This window comes from Elephantulus edwardii, unplaced genomic scaffold (assembly GCF_000299155.1).
Source record: "Elephantulus edwardii isolate Elephantulus edwardi_28Jun2011 unplaced genomic scaffold, EleEdw1.0 scaffold00002, whole genome shotgun sequence".
Lineage (NCBI taxonomy): Eukaryota > Metazoa > Chordata > Mammalia > Macroscelidea > Macroscelididae > Elephantulus > Elephantulus edwardii.
The window spans coordinates 24,747,323-24,770,747 of NW_006399752.1; the positions used below are offsets into that span (position 1 = coordinate 24,747,323).

General features: G+C 43.3%; 1 protein-coding gene across 3 annotated transcripts in view; it reads left to right on the forward strand.

Annotated features, from left to right (window-relative positions):
* The window catches only part of FYN (FYN oncogene related to SRC, FGR, YES), a 79,268-nt gene extending 56,235 nt beyond the window's left edge, over window positions 1-23,033 (forward strand). Inside the window, exons 10-11 of one of the 3 annotated variants that reach the window (XM_006879032.1) lie at window positions 5,733-5,864; window positions 21,376-23,033. In XM_006879032.1, the coding sequence (XP_006879094.1) occupies window positions 5,733-5,864; window positions 21,376-21,584 (341 nt within the window). In that variant the 3' untranslated portion in view covers window positions 21,585-23,033. The remainder of the gene's footprint in view (window positions 1-5,732; window positions 5,865-21,375) is intronic. The other 2 variants (XM_006879033.1, XM_006879031.1) reach the window with 2 other exon arrangements.
* Window positions 23,034-23,425: the final 392 nt, after the last annotated feature.

Genomic DNA, 23,425 nt, shown 5'->3' on the forward strand with positions numbered 1-23,425 from the left:
GCAATTTATTACTTCTGAAAACCCACTGGATGGTCATCTGTGAGTCAGTTCCAGTTTGATAGCATACAACACCAACAAGCCTAACTGGTGTTCTCTACTTTTCAAGGAAGTTAAAAGACTAAAATAAAAAGATTATCTTAACCTATACAGTGGTTCCAGGATATGAACCCCATTGACAACACCAAGTCAGAGTTTTAAGGATAAGTATACTCTGATAGTCTGGTAGAATTCCCATGAGCTGATTTGGCACATTGGGGTTAACCACAATAGAGATTGGGAGGATGGTGCAGGATTGGGCTTGATTTCAATCTGTCAACCAAGCAGCACCTGCCAACAAACCTGAGAAATATTTGATGTAGAAGAGACTTTATTTGATGTAGAAGAGGTACCTACATGCATATGTACTTAAGGCTTTGAAGTCCTTGAATAGTACAGTTAATACATTTAGGTGCTAACTAAAAGGTTGGAGGTTCAAGTCCACCAGGAGGCACCTTGAAAGAAAGACTTGCAGTCTACTTCTGAAAAACCAGCCATTGAAAACCCTTTGGAGTACAATCTACACTGACAAGCCATACAGTTACCATGTGTTGGAATCAGCTTCCTCACAACTAAGTTTTTTGGGCTTTTTATTTGGATTTTGGTACATTGGCTTAAAAGATTCCTAAAGTGTTAGAGTAATTTCATAAGAAATATAGTGATGATATTTTTCCCACTAGTGGCTTAGTGTTGTTATGTACTGTCAACTATGACTCATAACGTCCCTACACATAATAGCTCTGAACTCTGCTCTATCCTCATCCAATCTAACTATCTCTGACATACCTACCCTCATTACCCAGTTACTGTGTCAATCCATCTAATCCAGGATCTTCCTCTCCTGCACTGTCCCTCCACCCTTCTCAGCATGATATCCTTCTCCAAAGACTGCTCCCTCCTGGCTACATGCCCAAAGTATGTGAGATAGAGCTTCAACATCCTTGCTTCCAAGGGGCAGCTTGGTTTTACCCTTTCTAGGATAGACCTGTTATTTCTCTTGGCAGTTCATGGTATGTTCAATATTTTTTTCCGGCACCACAATTCAAAGACAGCGATTCTTCTTCTGTCATCCTTAGTCATTGTCCAGCTCTGATGCACAGCAAGTAATTGCTAAGACCATGGCCTAGACCAAGTGCACCTTAGTCTCTAGACTGACATAATTGCTCTTCAGCACTCTGGAGAGGTCCCTGACAGCAAATTTTCTTAATGCAGCCTGTCTGTTAATTTCCGGGCTGCTGGTACCAAAAGTATTGATTGTGGACCCAAGCAAGCTGAAATTGTTAACAATCTCAATCTCTTCTCCATCTATTATGATGCTGTCACTTGGCCCAGTGGTGAGAATCTTCATTTTCTTGATGTTGAGCTTCAATCTGTGTTGCAAACTACAGACCTTGACCCTCTGCAGCAAATGCTTCAGGACCTCCTCAGTTTCAGCAAGTAATCATCTGCATAACTCGGGTTGTTGATGAGTCTCCCTCCAATTCAAATGCCACATTCCTCCTCATAAAGTCCAACCCCTCAAATGATATTTGCTGCATACAGATTGAAAAGATATGGAGATGGGACACATCTTTGATGGCTTAGTGGTTAAGAATTTATTGTGCTGCCAGTTCAAAGAGACACAGTCAACTCTACCAGCTGCTCTATACAAGAAAGATGTGATTTTCTCCTCCCATGTGATTTACTGCCTTTGAAAACTCAAGGATCAGCTATAAGTTGGTTCTGACTCAACAGTACACAACAACAAAGCATTAAATATTTTCAGGTGTGATGAGTTCTCTGAACTGTTCATGATGTCAGTGGCACACATCACAATCACTCTTGTTGCGTGTTATGTTTCCTTCACTATAAATGGGGTAAAGTAGAGATTGTGTTGGCATCTGAATCCAGCTCTCATAGAAGAAAATGTTAAAGAAGAATGAATCAGCTAATTCCGTAGCAATACTAACTAATTATAAGGTAGACCTTCTAACATTTGTTTCCTTTCTCCTACAAACCCATGCTACTTAGATGGCAATTTGGGTTCTGACTTTTTATGCCCACCATGGTATCTGAAAAAAATCTGAATAGGCGGTGGTTTTGATCCCACAGTTGGTTTGAACCCAGAGAATGTGCCAGTAGACCACCCTGGAGGCCACGTGTAGCAACACGCTGTTTAATAAGCACCTACAGTGTAGGCAAACTGAGGCTAGAAATGGTATCAGTACTTTGAGGGAGGTCTGGTGGCCTAGTGGTAACAAGTTGTGCTGCAAACTTGAAGCACGTAGTTTGAATCTACCAGCTGCTCTATGGGAGAAAGATGGACAATTTCCTGCCCAGTGATTAAATGCCTTTGAAAACTCTGCTGCAGAGTCAGCTATGGGTTAGTCTGACTCAATGGTATATCACAACAACTGTGATAGGGCAGGACAGGAGTTTTTATAATCACTAGTTAGCCAGAAATGTCACTTGATTCAGTGACTACATGTTACTTAGGTCCACACTCTTCCAGCCTTAGGACCTGTGTATCTTCTGGCCAGTTCTCTTCTTTCCTCTGTTATTTGTTGGGACATGCTGCTAACTCAAGTGGTCCTGTGCCTCAGAACTGGGATTTCAGAGAGGAGGGATGATTCATTCCCCTTCTGGCTTTTAGGCCTAAGAAAAAGCTTACTGGCAGAATTTTGTTTTTGAGGGAAAGAACCAGAGACCCTTCCTCCCAAATATCTGAACTTTCCTGATTTCATCCAAAAGGGAATCTTAAGGGCAGACCCAATGTGTCGTCCCCACCCATCCCAGGTCAGGCCACCCGTGGGGTAGGCACTGGGCATCTCTGAGGCCACCAGTCTCACAGACTGTGGTTTTGCTGCATACAATGTGCACAGCCATTTGCCAAGAAAACGAAAACCAAATGCGTTGCCTTCCAGCCCAGTTCAGAGAGACCCTCCATCGGGTTATGCTAACACATGAGACTTTACACCAAGAGCCCCATCAAAAACCACCAGTTAACTCCCCCCTCCCCCCAATTTGGAGCTGCTTTTTAGGGGCAATAGCTTGATGCCTTCAGTAGGTCAGAGAATAAAATGAGAGAAAAGAGAAGTAATGAGATGAGTAGAAAAGTGAGCATAGATTCATTCTTTTCAGACAAAACCTGCTTTAATTTAACCTTTTTTCTGTCTTGAAAGAATAAGTTCAGAGAAGCTCCTTTTGTCAACAGTAGCTTCAATTTTGAGACAGAAAAAAAAAGTTAAATTGGACAAATAGCATTTTTTTTCTTCCAAATGCATTAAGTGTAAATATGTTGTTTGTTTTAGAAAGAAAAGTAAACCAAAGTAAATGTATTTAAATAAGTTCCTCCATACAAGCCAAAACACAAGCTCCCTTACAGTAGACAGGCTTTGTCTTAACCTTTCCTTTTTTTCTTTTTTACCTTTTCTTTTTAAGGTTTTCATATAACCCTTGTTGTAGATTGTAAAATAATCTAGCAGATTGATGGAACTAGCTGCACCACTCGTTTGGGTTTTGTTTCTTTTTTTTGAAAAACCTAACATAATCATTTATCCTTTGGAAAATCCAAAATTATCCAAATTTGAACTAATTTGTTTTCATCAGTGTTGAATGACTCAAGGAAGTGAAGACAAGCTCCTTTTGCTTGTCATTTTATTTCTAGATTTTTTTTTCTCCCAGCAGAGAGTTGCTTCGGAGAGCGACATGCATTTCCACGCCATTTAACTTCAGAGGTAATTTCAGTAGGAATGAGGTTAGGTGTACGCTGGACACGCCCTGATCTAAGGGAACTTGAGCTAAATTTCAGTTCAGGGTAAAGCCTGCTCTCAACACTGGAGAAAATCTACCACACTAATCCCATGGGCTCAGAGCACAGCGCTGCACCGCAGGAACACAGTGCTCAGGAAGTGTGAGAAGAATGCTTTGAAAGAAACTTTAAAAACAAAATGTTCAGCAAATACCAGGCCCGTATGTGAAATCATCCAGCACTTAAAGAAGGATGTAAATTATTATGCTTTTGGGGGGGGGGAAGGGGGCTAATTAAAACAAATCAGTGCATGAAAGGATGAAAAAAAGTATAGAGTAACTTTTCTGCTCCTTTGTTAATGTGAGAGGCCACTTTACAAAATAGTAGGATTATTTTATTATTTCATTTCACACTGGCATATAAGAGATAAAGAGGAAAACTCTATTCCAAGAAAATGCTCTGGTAGATTTGCTAAAGATGTTATCATGTACTATATTTCAAATAAAAATCTTATTACTGAGATTTATCATAGCTTTGGTTATTAAACTTTGCTAATTTAAAATTTTTTTGTTTGCCCCTTTTGAACATAATGATCTTTCAGGGAAAATTTCCAATTTTTGCGTACTTTTGTGTGTATCTTTTCTAAGCTCCTAAGTAGCATTAACATATTCTAAACATGTAACTGTGCTTATATTAGTAATAAATATTCCATGTGCTTTTCTTTTTCTTTGTTAATGAAATATCTGGAACTGCTTTATAATTGTTGAGCCTAGTGGGTGAGAGTAAAGCCAACTGCACTCTTCTACAAGAATAGTTGGAGGGAATTCTTTTAACAGCATTCGAAAGAAAGGATTCTACATACTACTTTTCCAGAATGCACTTCTTAGTCTTGAGAAACCCTAAAACAGTCATCAAAAACAGCAAATATTAACGAGTACCTTCACTGTCTAGAAGGAGAAAAGTAGGGAGGTAAGGCAATTATCTTAACAGTGCAGTAGAATAAACTATTCTAGAAGTAGAGATGGCCACTGCTGGGGCAACAGGGAGGGGAAAGAAAGAATATACAAGAAGAGAAGTCCCTTCTCTCCTGTGGGTATTGAAGGCTTTGGAGAAATGTCACCCTATTTTGGCAGAACACACGGGTTAAATGGTCTCCATCCTAGGAGAGTCATAGTACTTTGGTTTTCATTTTCATGCGCTGAAGACCAAACTTTTTTTACACGAAGGGACTTGTAAGGGTAGCCTATTGATTTAATCCTGTGTAGTTTATTAAAATACAATGTTGTTTCAAAGCAAAAAGGGAAATAGGCATACCATATTTCACATAGGGAACTCTGGTGGCCTAGGGGGAAGAAGCTGTGCTGCAATCCCAAAGTCACATGGTTTGAATCCACCAGCTGCTGCACTGGAAAAGGACGAGCAGTCTCCAACCCTGAAAACCCACTGGAGGGTCAGCTATGGGTTGGTTCTGACTCGACAGCAAAATGACAATATATTTCACAAGTAGCATACCTGCGTAAATAGTGCACCCATACACATGAAGCTAATGTGTGAAGGAATTTTGTGTTTTATAAGAACGCATGATATAGACATTATTCCTATAAAAATGTAGTATAAATCTATTTCCTAAATCAGAAGTAAGGTCCACAGTACAATCAAATTCCAACATTTGGTATCATCATAGAGCAAGTTCTTAAAGATAGGACCTTATGTAATTTTGAAGTCTAGTCCTTTGATGGGAAAATGAAAATTAAACCAGCTGGCGTCAGTTTGCAAGCAAGGGTTAGAATCCCCTTCTTCTAACCCAAATCCATTCCTCCTTTCACCCCTTTCTGGCCTTGCTAAACTTGCTCCCATGAAAGTGATTGACATCGTTTTCCCAGCGCCTCCCCAGCCATGCCCAGTGCTGGGTCCCCAGAGGTGTGGTGTTCCTGATCTGATGAATAACCAGATGTCCATCCTGCAGGTGCAAAGTTCCCCATTAAGTGGACAGCCCCTGAAGCGGCTCTCTATGGGAGGTTCACAATCAAGTCTGACGTGTGGTCTTTTGGAATCTTACTCACAGAGCTGGTCACCAAAGGAAGAGTGCCATACCCAGGTAAGTGAGGGACCTGCAGAAGCAGGCCTCTGATTGGATGCTCTTCTGCCTCTGTTTAGTGAACTCTCACTTAGCTGGCCCATCTTAAGTTTTCCATAGAGCAGGGGTGTGAAGAAAGTGAGCAGATAACTGAGCCAGAGAAAAACAGAGCTGTATGCCATCATGGTAGACAAGCAGCCACAATGAATTGTGTGCCAGGTTTAATGTAATTAGTAGGCTGGTATGGGTACTTCAGTGCCCCACCCCCAGTTGATGGAATCTCCCCTCTCTCAGTAGAAGTGTGTGTCTGTGACTCCCAGTGTGGCAATGTCACTGGCAGAACCTTTGCCCAAGTAGAGTTTGCAGACATGTCTGGGAAAGAGAAGGGACAAAGCCCCCACTGCTTTTTGATTACACTATAGCACTGACCCATGGAGTGAACCTGGCAGAAAGATGCAAAGACCTGTTCTCTCTGCAGGCCCCACTCCAGATGGCCAGAGATAGAGCAGAGGCCCATATGGAAAACACAATTTTATAGGCCATTCACTGCCTGTTTCTGAACAGCCAAAATGGTGATATACAAAAGCAGGTATAATGTAACAAAACCGGAGAGTCCTGTGTTTCACATTTTCCTGGGTGATCAGATTCATGCTCTGCAAAGAAACCACAGGTTAGGTTAGCCAGGCTTAACTTCATTAATTTAGACAGATGATGATGTACAGGACACCCATGCCATTTCACCTCCACGCTTTGGTGGTTATAACACAGGGACGGTCTGCTTTTTGAAATGTTAAGGACATATTTTTCAGTTATTGCTGAGTGAAGAAAGAACATAGCTCCCCCTCATTCCCTGCCTAAGAACAGAGCTTTAGGGGGAGAAAAACAGACCGATGGAAACGATAGTGAAGATTAATGAGGAATTTCGGTCTCTTGCAAATCCTGGGCTTGTAATAGTATCTTTGCAGTCAGAGGAGCCAGTGAGGGCAGATGTGTTTGTAATCCCTTTGTTCATTTTGTGTGTGATCGTTTCTGGTCATCTTCAGAGAACACAAAGACGTGCCCATAAAGAGGATCGCTTTTCAGTTGGTATGGCCGAGAGACTCCTAGGAGAGCCAGGTTGGCACGGAGGCAAATTGACAAATCCCCCGTCTCTGAAGTGCTCACACCAGGCGTTTAGAGATGGGAGTCTCAGTCAGTTTTATTGATGCTGCAGTGCCTTCTGCTCCCAGCATGCACAAGTGGGCAGACTCTCCGGGAGTCGCCAACCAGCGCAGAAGAAAGGGCTGCCCTGGAGGAGGCGGAGGGGGCGGGAGGCAGAGCATGGGGGGTTTTGAATTGCTTCTCCAGGGGGAAAATGTGTGGGTCTCTGGATTTTGAAGATGCAAAGGCACCTTTTTTTTGTCTGCATTCTGAACTAATTTCTTCCTGAGCCCCCCAGGTTTATAGCCACCTGGTGTGTTAAATGCAATTGGGGGGAAAAGGTTAATGTTGTTTTGCATTTCTGTGAAACCTTCCCTTCCTGTAATGCAAAGCTGCTTTTTGTTTCTTGGGGTCACACACAGAAGCTGAGACAAAGGGGTGGGGGTGGGGGCCTCCCTGAAGCAGGGAGGGAGGGTGTGTGTGTGTATATGTGTGTGTATGTGTGTGTGGGGGGGAGTCTTTTAGTCTTTTTGTCAGGTTTGGTTTTAGCATAAGAATGGAAGGCTAGCTGCATGAGTGGCCCCTTTGCCAGGTGCTGTGCTCCACCTGCAAGTGTAAGGCATTCAGACCTGTGACAGCATTGATTAGAACCTGCCATGGGTTCGGGGTTGCTTTAGGGGCTTGAGATAGAACAGTGAGCAAGTAAGTGTAAATCTCATTCCTGTACTCATAGAATTTCTAGTGAAGCAGATAAAATATGCATCGAAGTCAGGAAGAAATCATGCTATTTTGTTGTTTATTATTAGACAGAATCATCCTAAGGGAACTGGATTATTTGACTTTGCCCTCCTGAGGGCCCCAAGGCTTAATTCTGATAGTGAAGCCAGGGATACTGAGTTCAGGCATCTGCAGACAACAGACACTGGTAGCGTCTTTCCACTCAAAAACCTGTGAGGATGGTGAAAATCAGATTCTGATGCATAGCCACCTGGCTATGTTGGAGATCACAGGGGTTTTTAATCACTATTTCCTCTGAGGCACTCCGGGTGCACTCAGCTCTCTGTCCTTTCTCTTAGTAGCTTATCACGTTACCCATTTCACTGGGAGCATGGTAGCAGAATGTGTGCAGTGAGAGCTAAATCAGATTCATTGTACTTCGTTGCATGCTATGAGCCACTGCTCCCCTGCAGTGGTTGTGATAACCACCTCCAGTTTTGTAGAGGGGGCTGTACAGAGAAGACAGATAAACCAGACCTGCAAGGTGAGTTGAGTTTCTCCAGGCAAAGGGAGACCAAGGGAAGGGTGGCCTGTGGGGAGGTTGAGAGACATGCAAGGGCACTACCAATTCAAGGAGCCTCAGAAGAATGAGCTTGAGCTTTCAGAAGGGGTCACAGAGCTGAAGTGTCTGTAGAGGAGGCTGGACATGTGAGTTAGAGCACATCGTGAGGACACTGGTGTGTGTGGCCACATAGAGTCTGGAGCCAGTTGGTTGGTGGTGACCAGGGTGCCTTGTCAACAGACAAGTGACATGAGTTGCTCTTTATCTTAAGAAAATTGTTTCCAGGCCCGACACTACCTAGCCATGGGTGCTTGTTTTTGTTTTTAAACTTAACTCTAATCATGTTTAATTGGCCTTCTGTATCTGACAGTAAGCACTTCTTGAGGGAGAAGATTTTACAGAGGGATTCTAATTATAGGATTATTACCTTAATGAAGGATAACCATTCCTAAGGAACAAACAGTTTCATTAAGATTCAGCCCGACCCTGCAGGGAAGGGAAGGACTTTCCCCTTCACGTTCCCACCGTTGTTAGTGACCAGGCTCACACACACTCACTGGGACAGGAGGCTTCTCCTTGGCAATCCTAAAGTTGAGTTTCTGTGCCTGTTGGTCCCACCTCAGGTCCGACTCCAGATCCCTCTATGTTGTAACTTCCATTTCGAGTAATGTTTCCTTTTTCAAGAACAATAGGTGGCAGTACATTTTCTGAATTCTTTTGTGCCTGAGAATGGCCTTCACACATAAGACAGCTGCTTTGACCTGTAGGTAAGGTTGGAAATTAGCAAAGGTGCAGGTAACTTGTAAATAAATGAGTCCTACAGAGATTGTGCAGGCATTTTTGCTCATTAAAAAGGATGGTCCAAAGGCAAGAATCAAAGAAAGAACTTAAGAAGGAAAGAAATAAAAAATTAGATATGGCCAGAATAAAGAACAGAAGGGATAAAATACTGCTATCTGGTGCTAGTCTGTCAACTGTGACTCATAGCGACTCAGTGAGCAACAGAACTGACCATTGCAGCTCAGTGAACAACAGAACTGACCCTTGCCCTATCCTGCGCTATCCATTGAGAATCTTCTTCTCTTTTGCTGACCACCCACTTTCTCCACATGGTGTCATTTTCCAAGGACTGGCTCCTCTGGTAATATACCCAAGGTATGGCAAACGAAGTTTTCTCTTCTTTGCCTCTAAGGAGCACTCTAGTTGTCCCCCCCCCCTTTGGCCATCAGTGTTATATGTTCATTGCTTTCCCCTGACACCGCAGTTCAAAAGCATTCCTTTTTCTTTAGTGTTCCTTTTTCATTGTCTAACTTTCATATGCATAAAAAGCAATTGAAAATACCATGGCTTGAGGCAGTGTACCTTTGTCATTAAACTGCCAGCCTTGCTCCTTCGCCCTTTAAAGAAGTCCTTGACAATAGGTTTTTCCAGTGCAGCACATCTTTTGCTCTTAACTGTGTTTTCTTGATGTTGAGGTGTAGTCCATTCTTCAATAATTGCTTCAGGTTTTCTTCAAACAAAGTTCTGTCACCTGCGTGACACAGGTTGCTGATGAGCCTTCTTCCAATCCTGAAAAGGACACAATAAAAGTTTGGGTTGGCTCATTAGTTAGGCAGTTTTGTGAGAGGAATAGAAGGAGAATCTAAAATTGAATGAAAACCTTGAAACCAAAGAATTAATCTGAAATGTGGTGGGCAAGATTAATAAGGAGATAGTGGAGAGTCCACTTAATGAGAAAGGAGGTTGCTTCACAGATGTGTAGCAAAGATGGGACACAACATCAAAGATGAGATACATTTTATAAAGTTCCTAGTACAACCTGGAGAATTTTGGGTTTTTTATGCCACAGTTCAACTCCCTTCTTCTCAATATTAGGACTGATTTTCTATGAAAAGGTTGATGCAAGTGAGGGGAAGAAATGCCAAAGAAAGTGCGGTTTTCTAGGATTGAGGCATAGACTCAAGATTTTACACTTAAATATGTCGATTCAGCTTTAAAATCTCTCTCAAATCCTCCTCTTCTCTGTCTCCACTGCCACTACCATGTGTTACACCATCGTCTGCCCGTGCTGTGGTCCCCTCAGTGGGGCTTCCCAATCTCTTCTTAGACACCATGACCAAATCAAAGTGATTGTCCAGACAGCACAAGCCTGCTCTTCTATTAAAAAACACCCATAGCTTCTCTTTCTCTTCAGAATAAACTCCAGGAGCCTCAGTTTTATGTTGTTATTGTTGCGTACCATCGAATCAGAACTGACCCATAGCTGACCTTCCAGTGGATTTTCAGAGGCAGTTAATCACACGGGAGGAGATTGACCATCCTCTACAGCACCTGGTGGATTCTAAACTGCATGCCTTTGGGATTGCAGCACAGCTTTTTACCTCTAGGCCGTCAGAGTTCTGATTTAAAAAGCAAGGTTTTGGATAGTCCTTCATAAATATTTTTCTTCGATCTCTCCACAAATATTTCCTGTGCACCTGCTCCATGCTATGTAACAGATCCAATCCAAAAATACAGCTGTGAACAAATGGGGGTGGGGGGGAGAGGGGAACAAACACAGACCCTACTCTGCCTAGAACTTTCATTCTCCTTGGAGGAGGCAGACAACAAACAAAGATTGGGGGGAAATGTTAAAGGCAAGAAATATTGACTGTTGGTTGGTGGTAACTGGTAAGGAGACAAATAAACCTGGGAAGGAACCAAGAATATCAGAGGATGGCAAAAGAGGATGACATCTGAGTTAAGACTTTAAGGAAGCAAAACTCAGACCATGTGAGCCAGTAGCTGAGATAGCAGAGAAAGGAGTCTTCAGAGGGAATTGTGAATGCAAAGTACAAAGGTCTGAAGACATCAGAGAAGGCTCAAGTGTCTGGAGTAGAGAAAGTCCAAGTTATCATCCTGTACCCTCAAAAGTCACTGTTAGAACTTTTGCTTTCACTCTTAGCTGAGAAGCCTAAAAAAAATGAGCTTAAATCAGACAGTGACATGATCTAACTTAATGATTTTTCTCTTGTCACTCACCACCCTCCACTCTACTCCAGACACCAAGAGATCACTCTTGAACATACTAGTCTCTCTTCCCAGCTTTCCTTCCTGCCAAGGAAACCTTAAAACCCAGCCCCAATACCATCTTCTTCACGAAGTGTCCCCCACATCCTTTCTGCTTGTTACCATGATACCTATACCTCTCTGTTAAAGAATCTGTGTGTCTGTATCCCCCAATAGTTCTACTCTCTTTGAAGGACAGGAATTCCTTTTCTGTATTATCTGTGCTCACTAATGTCTCTGCCTATGGTAGGTATAAGAATGAAAGACAGGGGAGGGAGATGTAGACCATAAAGGTTTTGAAACACGAGTTTTACATTTGGTCCCTAGCTACAGAGCTTCTGCTCTGTCACCTTCAGTCTTCTCACACACACACGAAGCCTACGTCTTTGGGAGATTATTTTTCCTAGTCATGCGATTTTCTCCATCTTCTGAGTTGTCTTGGGTATTGACCCTGTGAACTGTTATGACACCATGTTCTAGCAGCATCGTGGGCAGAACGTCTCAGCCGTTCCGTGGGCTGGCTCTTAACTGGACATCTGCTTTGTGAATTTGGCGAGATCCAGCACAGCAAGAATATTAAGCAAATCACATTGATTCATGTATTTGAAACACTTTCAGATCTCTCCACTAGTGACAGCTGCTTGACTCCCTGGAATACATCTTGTCATTTGATGATAACTTGAATAAGGGAAATTATTGAAAATACTAGTACCTTCCTCAGAGAATTACAAGTCCCACCCCTCTCCTCACTCTAGATTTAACAGCCCCACCATCATCCTTTGTATTCTTATCTCTCTATACTAAACAAAGCAACAGGACCATATTTAGTGGGGACTAAAAGAGTTGAGGCTCTATTCTCAGCTGTCAGGAGAATGGAGAACAGCATGAAACTTCGAAATCTACCCAATGGTGACTTACCCTTTTTCCTTCCGGCCCCAGTCCACAGTCCCTGCGGCCTTTCCTTTCCACTCGGTGTTCGCATGGGAAGGGAATCCTGCCCAGAGGTCATGTTGTCACTTCCCTTACAAAGTTTACCTTGGCCAGTGTGGCCCACATAGGCTAATGAGGGGAAGGAAGGAAGGTTGGAGGACAACCTGGGTGCAGAGGGTGGTTGGGGAGGGTGGTTCTCCTCTGAGCCCTGCACTCCTGCTGTTTCATGTTCAGCCATGCATTCCGGTAGCTTGCCTAATAGGCACCCCATCTTATTTTCACATCTATTTCTGATAGCATAGTCAGTAGGGAGTTGTGTTGCTAATGCAAGAGTAGTACCTCCCAGACAGTTCCATCAACCAACCACCCTGTGAAAGAAAGTCTCCTTCCATGCACCTTGTTGTTGTTGTTGATTGCCTTGAGTCAAGCATGATTCACAGCGACCCTGCAAACAAAAGGCCTCTACAACTATCGGCATTTATCAAAGTTCATAGAGTTTCTTGAGGCAAGTTGTTTAGGAAGTGGGTGCCACTCCTGCTTCCACACACTTTACAGCTGCTGAAAATCCATTGATGGGCAACTGCGAGTCAATTCTGTCTCAACTCAGTGACAGTGACTTTGAGGGTTGTTGGTTTTCTGAGACAGACAAGCTATTTATGATGCCATATTGTTGTTACTTGCTGTCGAGCCAGAACCAGCTCATAGTTGACCCTCCAGTGGGTTTGCAGAAGCCTTGGAGGACATTGCTTGCTCATCATTTGCCCTCAGAGCACCTGGTGAATTTGAGCCAGCTGCCTCTGAGTTGGCAACACAACTCCTTATCTCTCGTTATTGTTTTTAGGTGCTATCGGGTCGACTCGGACTCATAGCGACCCTGTGTACAACAGCTCTGAACCCTGCTCTATCTTGAGCCAATTCATTGTCCCTGACACGTCTACCCCCATTGCTCTAGTCAATAAGTCATTCCTTCTCATCCAGGGTCTTTCTTTCTGGCACTGTTCTTCCACCCTTCCAAGCGTGATATCCTAAGGACTGGTCCATCCTGGCAACATGCCCAAAGTAGATGAGACAGAGCTTCAAAATCCCTGCCTCAAAGGAGCAGCCTGGTTTCACCCTCTCCAGGATGGACCTATATGTTCTCTTAGCAGTCCATGATCTATTCAGTACTCTTCTCAAGCACTACAACTCAAAGGCATTGATGGTTCTTCTGTCATCCTTATTCATTGTCCAGCTCTCTGAGGCATAGCAAGTAATTGCAAAAACCATGGCCTGGATCAGATGCACCTTATTCTCCATACTGACACCATACCATTGCTCTTCAGTACTCTGGAGAGATCCCTGATAGCAGATTTTCCCCATGCAATTCGTCTTTGATTTCCTGGCTGCTGGTACCAAGAGTGTTGATTGTGGATCCAAGCAAGTGGAAGTTGTTAACAATCTCAATCTCTTCACCGTCTATCATGAGGCTGCCAATCGGCCCAGTAGTGAGAACCTTTGTTTTCTTGGTGTTGAGTTTCAGTCCATATTGAAGGCTGTAGTCCTTGACCTTTTCCAGCAAATACCTGAGGTGCTCCTCAGTTTCAGCAAGCAAAGTTGTGTCTTCTGCAAAATACAGGTTATTGATGAGCCTTTCTCCAATCCAGATGCCACATTCCTCCTCATAGAGCCCAGCCTCCCAGTTTATCTGTTTTGTATATAGATTGAAAAGGTATGGTGAGAGGATGAGTCCCTGGCATCCACCTTTCCTAATTTTGAACCCTACCACTAGAGCAACTTAAATAAAGTTAATGTATTGTACCTAATGTAATGTACCTGAGTAGCCAACATATCTGTATTTACTAATATAGTGGGTTTAATTAAAAACAGCTGCATTGAAGTTATCTGGTAACATGAGGAAGGAGAAACTAATAATTATTGTATTGAGAACAGTCCCTTATGTTTGATCTACAGTCTTTGATCATCTCTCTGTCCAAAACCTTTTACTTCAGTCCTAGACCAAAACCTGACTTGAAGCCTCCTGAGATAACTCATAGCACTTGGTGGTCTGGCCACACTGTTGGGGCGCCCACTGTCACTGAGCATGCATCAGTGCCTTGCCCTTCCTCCCTCTCCACACTGGTGCTGCTCAACAGACAGTACACAGGAGGCGCTCTGTTTCTGTGGAGAAACAAGAGGGAGCCACTGAGGGAAGGCCTTGTGCACAACACAGTACAGTTTCCTTTGAATGGAAAGTTCCATTTGCAAAAAGGATTTGGAGGTCTGATAACCTGAACATCATTCCAACCGTTAAAGTACTTAATTATTCACATGGCATACAAAAAAAAAAAAATCAAGGTTCTTGCAACTCATCATCAAATCCAGATGCAAATGCGAACAGGTAACAGTTAAAATTCCTGATTGTGCCGCTTATGGCCCCACTGAGAGGAGCTGCACAAATGGAAAGCTATAAACACACACGCTCTGCTTTCATAGAACACACTTCTCCCAACAGCTGAGCACACAATGAATGCTGAAGTTTTGTATTGAAAAATGGGGAAACAGAGACCAGGGCAGCCAGGTCACCTGCTGAGCGATACCCCTTGAGCTGCAGAGCTAGAAATCGAGAGGTGGCATCTGGCTTCACCAAGAAAAGTGACTTCCCCCCTTAAACATCTGAAAAAGAAGAGGGAAGCCTCTGCTGGGCTAATCACTCAGAGAAAAGGAACCTAAACGTTTAAAGGAAAAAAGAAAAACACACACACACACAATATAGACATTGCTGGCAGCTGTACCAAGTAAGAGTTTGGAAGTGAGAGTTGGAAACAGGACCTTAATTTGAAAATCAAGAGGAAGCCAGCAAGATGATTTAGAAAGGATAATGGCGTTCTGATGGCCGGAAGTGAGAGCAGTTCACTTGGCTGGAGTTTCAGCAGCTGTGTCCAGGCCAACTGACTGGAAGTGCTACTGCCAGTGAGTATGTTTGAAAGCCTAACATCCACAGTGCTAGGAGGCCCCAGCAGAGGATTTGAGGAAGGAGACTCTAAAGGCAGACCCCCTCACACCAGACTGCTATGGCTTTTGTGACCCAAATACTACCAAACTGTGCCCAGGGGCTGACGTGACCTACACACTCTAGTGAGAGAATAGGGGCTCAGGCTGTCCCCATGGGCTGGGAGGACAGAGGCCAACCCTGAGTCAGAGGCCTCTGACTCAGCAGCCAGGAACCGGGGGGACCTGGGCTCCCAGTGAATGTGCTTGTGCTGTTTCCCAGTCAACACAGCCAGCTGGCAGAGACCAGCCCTCTTGTTGGAAAATTGTCTCTATTGCTACATTCACTAGGAAACCTAGAAGCCCAAACTGCCAGTGACTTGGGTTCTGAAAACACACCCATTCATCCTATCTTGTCATTTCTGTCCCTTTTCCTGATTTTCCCCCTGGCTTTTTCCTCACTAAAAAAGAAAAATAGAAAAGAAGCATGTTCCAGGCCTGCTTCACTGCCCCCTTCCTCAACTGGAAGTTCAGTAAAGAGTTCCCATATCACTGGACCCCTCAATTGTCCCTCCAGAAAAGAACTTACCCCAACAAACTTCACATTGTCACTGGCAGTTGGATATGTTGTATTATAATAATTTTTGAGGACTTACATAACAAAAACCCAGCAACTTAGAACACAAATATCTAAACCCACTGTCATTTTTTTTTTTTTGAGTCACCCACCTTTGGCTTGGTAGCATCACTTTTTTTTTTATTAAATTTTACTAGTTTTAATGAACATTTACAGAGATTTTGGGTTTTCATTCATTCATTGTTGCACTGTTTTCTCCACCCTCCTCCCCAGTTCGTTCTTCTTTCCCCTCCCCATGTCTGTTTTAATTGTCCAATTGCCACAGTGCTTGTCAAAGCCAGTTCTGATTAATCTCCTTTGTCAGTATGTCCCTTGCCATTCCCTATCACTCCTCCCTGAGAGAGACTTCACCTTGATTCATAAGGAAAAGGGGATGGCGTATTCTCTTAGCTACTTCCTGCTGAAAAGGGATGCTGTGGGTTTCAGGGTGAATGTCTTCTCTCACTACTCTAAAGGGCCCCCTTGGCAGTAGGAAACACATAGACTGTGATGGAGATTGATTTTGGAATTTAGATGCACTGTTATCAATTGTGCTTAGCCGTACATGTTCATATCCTTGAAGATGTATCATGGAAGTGTTGCAGCCTAGAAGATACAAATTTAACTAACAATTTAAAAGTGCATGAGTCAAAAATTGAAAAGCAATAATATTCTGAGTAGAGGTTCTAATAGTGGCACAAATCAAGTTACAGAGGTAAGGTGGTTCCATTGCCATCCTTACTCTAACTTAATTCTTTTTTTTAAATTTAAATTTGTTATTAATTTCAGTGAAAATTTACAGAGGCTTTGGATTTCCATTCCTGTCATTGATTAATTTCCAGTTCATGACACCCCTCCATCGGGTTTCCAAGACTGTCAACCTTTATAGAGACTGCCTCATCAGATTACTGATCTTGCCATCAGTGCTTAACTTGCTGTACCACCAGGACTTCTTAGGTGACTTATATGAACTTTTGGGATCTGGAAGTTTGAATCTGGGCCATCCACACGATCAAACTCTCTACAAAGTCTTTTGGGAAAGAACCTGTCTCACCTCCCCTATCCTATTGTATCCCCAGATGGTCTTCAACTTGTATTGACAGTGTAACTCCACCTCTGCCTCCATGTTCACATGGCTGCCTTGCCCCTGTATCTCTGCCTCTTTTCTCTTTAATAGAGACACACTCAGATTGCATCAGGACCCTGTATGCAGGATGACCTCATATTAACTGAAAATATCTTTATAGATCCTAATTCCAAACAGTCACGTTCACTAAACACAGAAGTTAGGACATTATCATGTCCTACTGAGGAGCAATTCAATCTCTAGGTGTGGTCTTACTCCCATTTTTCTGGTAAAGGTATCATTGGTGTGTTTCTCCTTAGCCCAGTGCATTAAATGTGTTACATATGTTCCCCATGCCCTGGCCTGGAAGGAAGAAGGCGTGAGAAGAAGAGCAGTGGGGGAAGGAGGTGCAGGTAGGAGACAAAGTGGAGTGAGAGCAGAGGCCCAGGCATGCCAGTATCCCGCCAGGATCTGGCTCCATCCCGTGACTGCAGCTGGCCAGGAAGCAGCTCCCTCAGGAGATGCTGGGAGATGTGATCCAAGTTGCTATATCTGCGGTTTGAAGCTTGGGAAGAGACTAGAAAAATAGGTTTGACCCAACTGGCCAATTAAACTTTTTCCATTGGTGGAGATTGAATTAAGAGTTTGGGATCTTTTGTGGTTTTTTGGTGTTTTAGGGTATTTTTGGGTTTTTTTAGTGAAATCTTTCCATTTGTGTAGTTTGGTTTTTAATGAAGTTAAATATTTACTGGCACAGACTCCAAAGAGCAAGAAGAGAATGATTAATTAAACTCTGTAGTATGGTTTTGGGGAGAGAGCCTCAGTACCAGAACAAAGCCTTAGGATGTGCTCTCTGAAGGCTGTAGGCCCAGAAGGGCCCGCCCCACCTCCTGTGGTCCAGCCTTTCCATTTGTCTTTCCTCAGATCCTAGTGAGGGCAGTGACTGCAGTGTCAGAATCATTGTGAAACAAGAATTTTACTAAAATATGTGGCAAAGTGAATGCTTTCGAGAAGCCCGATCCTTCCATGTGATTAGACTTCCTTCCCTGCCTTTCTAAGAGGGTTGGCATGTGGAGGCTACGCTCACTCATGCCAGCACTTCGCAGCCAGGACCCATGGGGCCAGATGCTCTGTAGAATCAGACTTTTTTTAAAAAAAATCTGTGTAGCATGTACACCATATGTTACAAAGCCCGCCAGGAGAGTCAGAAGCCCACTCTGTGATCAAACACATCGATCCTTCCACCATACACATCAGTAAATAAAAACAATATAAATAGCCTCCCGTCAGTTCAGGTTGTGATTTGTGATCGTGTGAGATCACGTCAGATCAGTTTGCTGGTGCATGAGCTACGTGAACTTGCACTTTCCAAGATGTTGCATTTGAGGGTGGCCAATAGGGAAATCTGGAGATGGCTCTTGCCCTGCATATTCCGAGCACAGCAGGAAAGTCTGCTTCCCCCCCCCCCCATTCTCCAGCAGCTCCAACTCCCTCCCCTGGCTCACAGCTTTCTGCTCCGATGCAGTTTTCAAGTGAGTTTTCTGTCTTTGAAGGAGGAGGATTTAAGCTAATTAGACAGTGATGGTTCTCACCTCTGACACCAGCTAATGGCAGACACCAGTAGAACTTTGCCTCGACTGAGGTTCTTTTACAGATCGCTAGTGGTGCAGTGACTAAAGTGCTCAGCTGCTACCAAAAAAATGGTGTTATGAACCTACCTGCGTCTGTGGGAGGAAGTCACAGCAGTCTGCTCCTGCTGGTTACAACCTTGAAACCCGATAGGGTGGTTCTGCTTTGTCCCATAGGGTTGCTATGAGGCACAGTTGATTCTGGCAGGGTTTTTTATCTTTATTTTTTTGTTTGGTATTAGACTATTATGTTTGGCTTTGTTTGGTGTTTTATTTTTGTTATTTGGGGATAACTAAATTACAGACCTAACAGTGTGTACAAAGTTAATGAGATGAAGCTTTGCTGTTCTTGCCTCTTAAGGAACACTCTGGCTGCACTTTTTCTAAGACATGTCTCTTTGTTCTTTTGGCAGTCCATGGAATATTCCATATTCATGTTAAGAGGGATTATTCCTTTGAAAGGGACACCATGTTTGGAAAAGTGGAGGGTCAGTAAAAGAGAGGCAGACCCCTCATTGGGATAGATTGACATGATGCCTGCAGCAGTGTGCTCGAGTGTGTTAGAGACGATGAGGATGGCACGGGATACAAGAGGGTTCAGGTCTGTTGTTCACAGGATTGCTATGATTTGTACACACCTCGATGGCACCTAACAACAGGAAGTTGAAAACCTAGTTCAACATAGTAGAAATAATAAGTAAATTTTATCTCAAGAAATTATAGTAGCAGAGAATAAGAGTTATAAAAAACGTTTGGACAGATATAATGTTTATGATTTGACAGTCAGGAGGGACCAGCTTCAAAATGAACAACATACAAGAGACAGGAGATCCACACGTCTGAGTGTTCTTGACCAGGCTCCTCTGACCATCTTTACAGAAGGTTCTAACTGGCAAGTTCCCACCTTCTTCAGTAGTAAAGGGAGTTCCAGGCAGCAGAGCCCCGGGGATGTAGGTAGTTATGTTCTGGGCTATTAACTGAAAGTTTGGCGATTTGAATCTACTGGCTACTGGGAGGGAAAAAGATGAGCAGTCTCCTTTTATAAATATTAAAGCCTCAACAATCCACTGGATAGTCACTGAGTCACAGCCAACTCTATAGAGATGCATTTGGTTTTGGTTTTTCATTACAAACAATGGTTATTCACTGGTGCGAAGACCCTGGTTCAATTCCCAAACAACATACCCCATCTACAGCCACTGCAATCTTACGCGTTGCTATGATACCAGATAAGTTTCAGCAGAGCTTCCAGACTAGGACTGACTAGATCTAAAGGCCTAGTAATCTACTTCCCAAAACCAGCCATTAAAAGCCTGTGACTTACAGTGGTACAATCCACAGTGGGTCACAAGGATGTGGCAGGTCCAGGCAGCACGTTCTTCTGCTTAGCACATGGTCTCAAATGAGCTGCCAGTTCAACAACAGCTAACAGCTACACATACATAGACTATGTTCTCCTAATGGCTTATAGACCAGAGAAATAGGAGAGGTGGCAATCCAGGCTTATAGATGGCTTCAAGTCAGGTTCTTACTTTTGTAAATGACCAGGTAAGTAGTGGAGAGGATTTCAGACCCCAGGATTAGAGCCAGTAGTGAAAACGTACAAGGACTTATGGGAGGCCTGGCAGAAAGGGATGTGGCAAAAAGGGGAAAGGCAATGAGAGACTCGGGCCTGGCAGGGTTGAGAAGGAGTCAGGGCATGTGCCTCACAGCCAGTGCAGTATTTCCTTTACTGTCAAGAAGGTTGCTCTGTGGGAGGCTGCAATCTTTAAAGGGTTAGCAGACTCCCCAAATGTCTTTTGTTCGTGCTTCCCAGCCTGATGTTTTAATTTGAGGCCACTCCTGCAGAAGATCAGGCAGGCCTCAAATGATGGATTGCCTGGTAGAGGTCATCAGTGAACAGGCGCCTGCGACAGCCTGTCTCCCCGTCAGAGTCACTGAGCCTCGGTTCACTGCAGGGTCACCGGGACAGCCTCTGCCCAGCCACGGTGCCATGATGGCAGCCCTCGGACAGTGGGGCGCCAGGAGCTTGCCCAGACATGAGAGAAACTAATTTATGAAAGTCGCAAACGGCACTTGCAGATGCTGCAAGGAGGCAGAGGAGTGCTCCTTTCATCCCGCACATTTGCGAGTGTGCAAACTGTGCTCAGCTATATTTTTATCAGCGTAATCGATGTATCGTTTACATACATTAAAACTCACTGATTTTTATTCTGTTCAAGCACTCACCAATTCAATGAGTTTTGACAAACATAAACAGTCCCAGAAGAGGGGTTGGCATACTAGAGCCTGTGGGTCACAGCCAACTCCCAGACTGTTTTTATTTCATACTTTAAAAAAAGTAAAAAAGAAAAAATATGTGGCTGAGGCTATGTGTGGTCTACAAAACCTCAAATATTTACTCTCTGGCCCTTTTCAGAGAAAGCCTGCCGACCCCTGATTTAGAATGTTTCCCTCACCCCTCTGCATTCTCTTCCCTCGCCCTTCCTAGGCCATCAGTTCCCTTCTTTGCCCCATCCCTTGGTAACCCCTGGTTTGCTTTTCTATCACTGTTGTTTCTGCTTTTTCTAGACTTTTCTGCAAATTAAAACATGCAGAATGTTGCCTTGTGTGCCTGGTTTCTTTCACTGCTAATGCTCTGAGATGCATCACTCACATTGTTCTGTGTTTATATCATTTCTGTATTTCGTTTCTGAAATGTATGGTGCCCCTTTGAAGGTAGGATTCGAGTCCTAGGTGGGGTGAGGGCCCTCGACATGTCTTAACCATCTGCAGACTCAGGTGCGAAGAATGGGGAGCTTAGGGCCAGCTGTCAGGGCCTCGGGTGGTGTCCACTCTCACGGTCCATGTTTTCACAGGCATGAACAACCGGGAGGTGCTGGAGCAGGTGGAGCGTGGCTACAGGATGCCCTGTCCACAGGACTGCCCCATCTCTCTCCACGAGCTCATGATCCACTGCTGGAAAAAGGACCCCGAAGAGCGCCCCACTTTTGAGTACTTGCAGGGCTTCCTGGAAGACTACTTTACCGCCACAGAGCCCCAGTACCAACCAGGCGAAAACCTGTGAGGCCTGGGCCTGCAGAGAGGCCTGAGCAAGAGGCTTCCCCACCCCCTCCCCATTAGCTTCCAATTCCGTAGCCAGCTGCCCTGAGGGAGCAGCCAGAACCGTCCAGGATCAGATTGCATGTGACTCTGAAGCTGACGAACTTCCACGGCCCTCATTAATGACACTTGTCCCCAAATCCGAACCTCCTCTGTGAAGCATACGAGACAGAACCTTGTTATTTCTCAGACTTTGGAAAATGCATTGTATCGATGTTATGTATAAGGCCAAACCTCTCTGTTCATTGTAAATAGTTACTCCAGTGCCAACCACCCTAGTGCTTTCCTTTTTTTAAAATGCAAATCCTATGTGATTTTAACTCTGTCTTCACCTGATTCAACTAAAAAAAAAAAAAGTATTATTTTCCAAAAGTGGCCTCTTTGTCTAAAACAATAAAATTTTTTTTCATGTTTTAACAAAAATCAATCAGGACAGGTGTTTGGTTTTTGGTTGGGTTTTTTTTCTTTTGCTTTTTTATACATATGAATCTATATATAATATATACATCCCCTGTATATACACCATGTGGGTGCTAATGTGAAGACTGTGGCCAGCCTAGGCCACCAAACTGTAGGAACCTGACTAAGGATTTCACTGCAGAATAAGCCTACACCGCGCTGGCAATTCATTCTGAAAACCAGTGGTCTCATCTTTGGCTATTGCCAAGCATGATTCTTTTTTAAAAAATTTGGACTGCACTTTTTTTGATTCATGACTGTACCCACAGACGGTCCTAACTTTGACTCTTTTCAGAATTCCCAAGCTTCATTCACAAGCTCTGACTCCCATGTCTGCCTCAGCTGTGATTTGTTCTCCAAACTTAAAAGGGAGCCTCTGTAAGCAAACGGGCAACGCTCCCCTCCCAGGGAACTGGAAGATGGCTACCACACAAGCTTCGTGTATAAAAATATGAATGCTGAAATGTTTCCAACTTTTTTTATTATTTAATAAATGTTGTAACCACATTTCAATGGTCAAAAGCCCATAGCAATGTAGTTAAGACAACCTGCTAACCTTCCTCATGCAACTAGAATTTTGGGGGAAGGTGGGGGTGGGAGGGTTGTACATTTCCCATTGTAAAATAAGTGTTTTAAATGTCCTGTACTGCTAATGAAATGACTTTCTATATGTCCAAGAGCTCTCCAGTGGAATAACTATGCACTACTTTACATTTCATTGGGATGCACAAAAAAAAAAAAGTATTACATTTTTAGTTGCTGTTTGTACCAACCTTGAATTACATGTGTTTAACAACAACGAATCAAACATCCTATTTCTATTGAGTTTTTAATACTGAGTCACAACTCTGAAGTCTTAATTCCATTTTTGTTATGATTTACATGTGAGTTTACATTTTTAAATTGTTTAACTTTCTTAATTTAGTAATTAAAAAATAGAGCATTTTACATTTGACATTTTTTGTTCATTTGTTAAATCACGGAAGTGCCCTAGTGCTTCTGTAACATGTCTGCCCCTTGCCAGATGGCAAGGAGTCACCTGGTGGATTTAGCCAGTGTGTAATGATTTCTAAATGACAGGAATACTCAGAACATCTGGAATGGCCATGGTCTTTTCCTGCTCCTCCTTCCTCCAGAAAGGTTAGATTATCTAGCTGATTCAGAGGATCGTTAAAGCAAAACTGAGCATAGCTTCAAATTTTAATTTATCAGAAACTTTAACTGGAATTTACAGTGATTCACTTGTAGAAGGAATAGACAGTTTCAAGAAACATCTCTCTTTTTTTTTTTCTTCCTAAAACCAGTATTTCTCTTTCATTAAAGCTGTGGTGGAACAGTGGTTAAGTA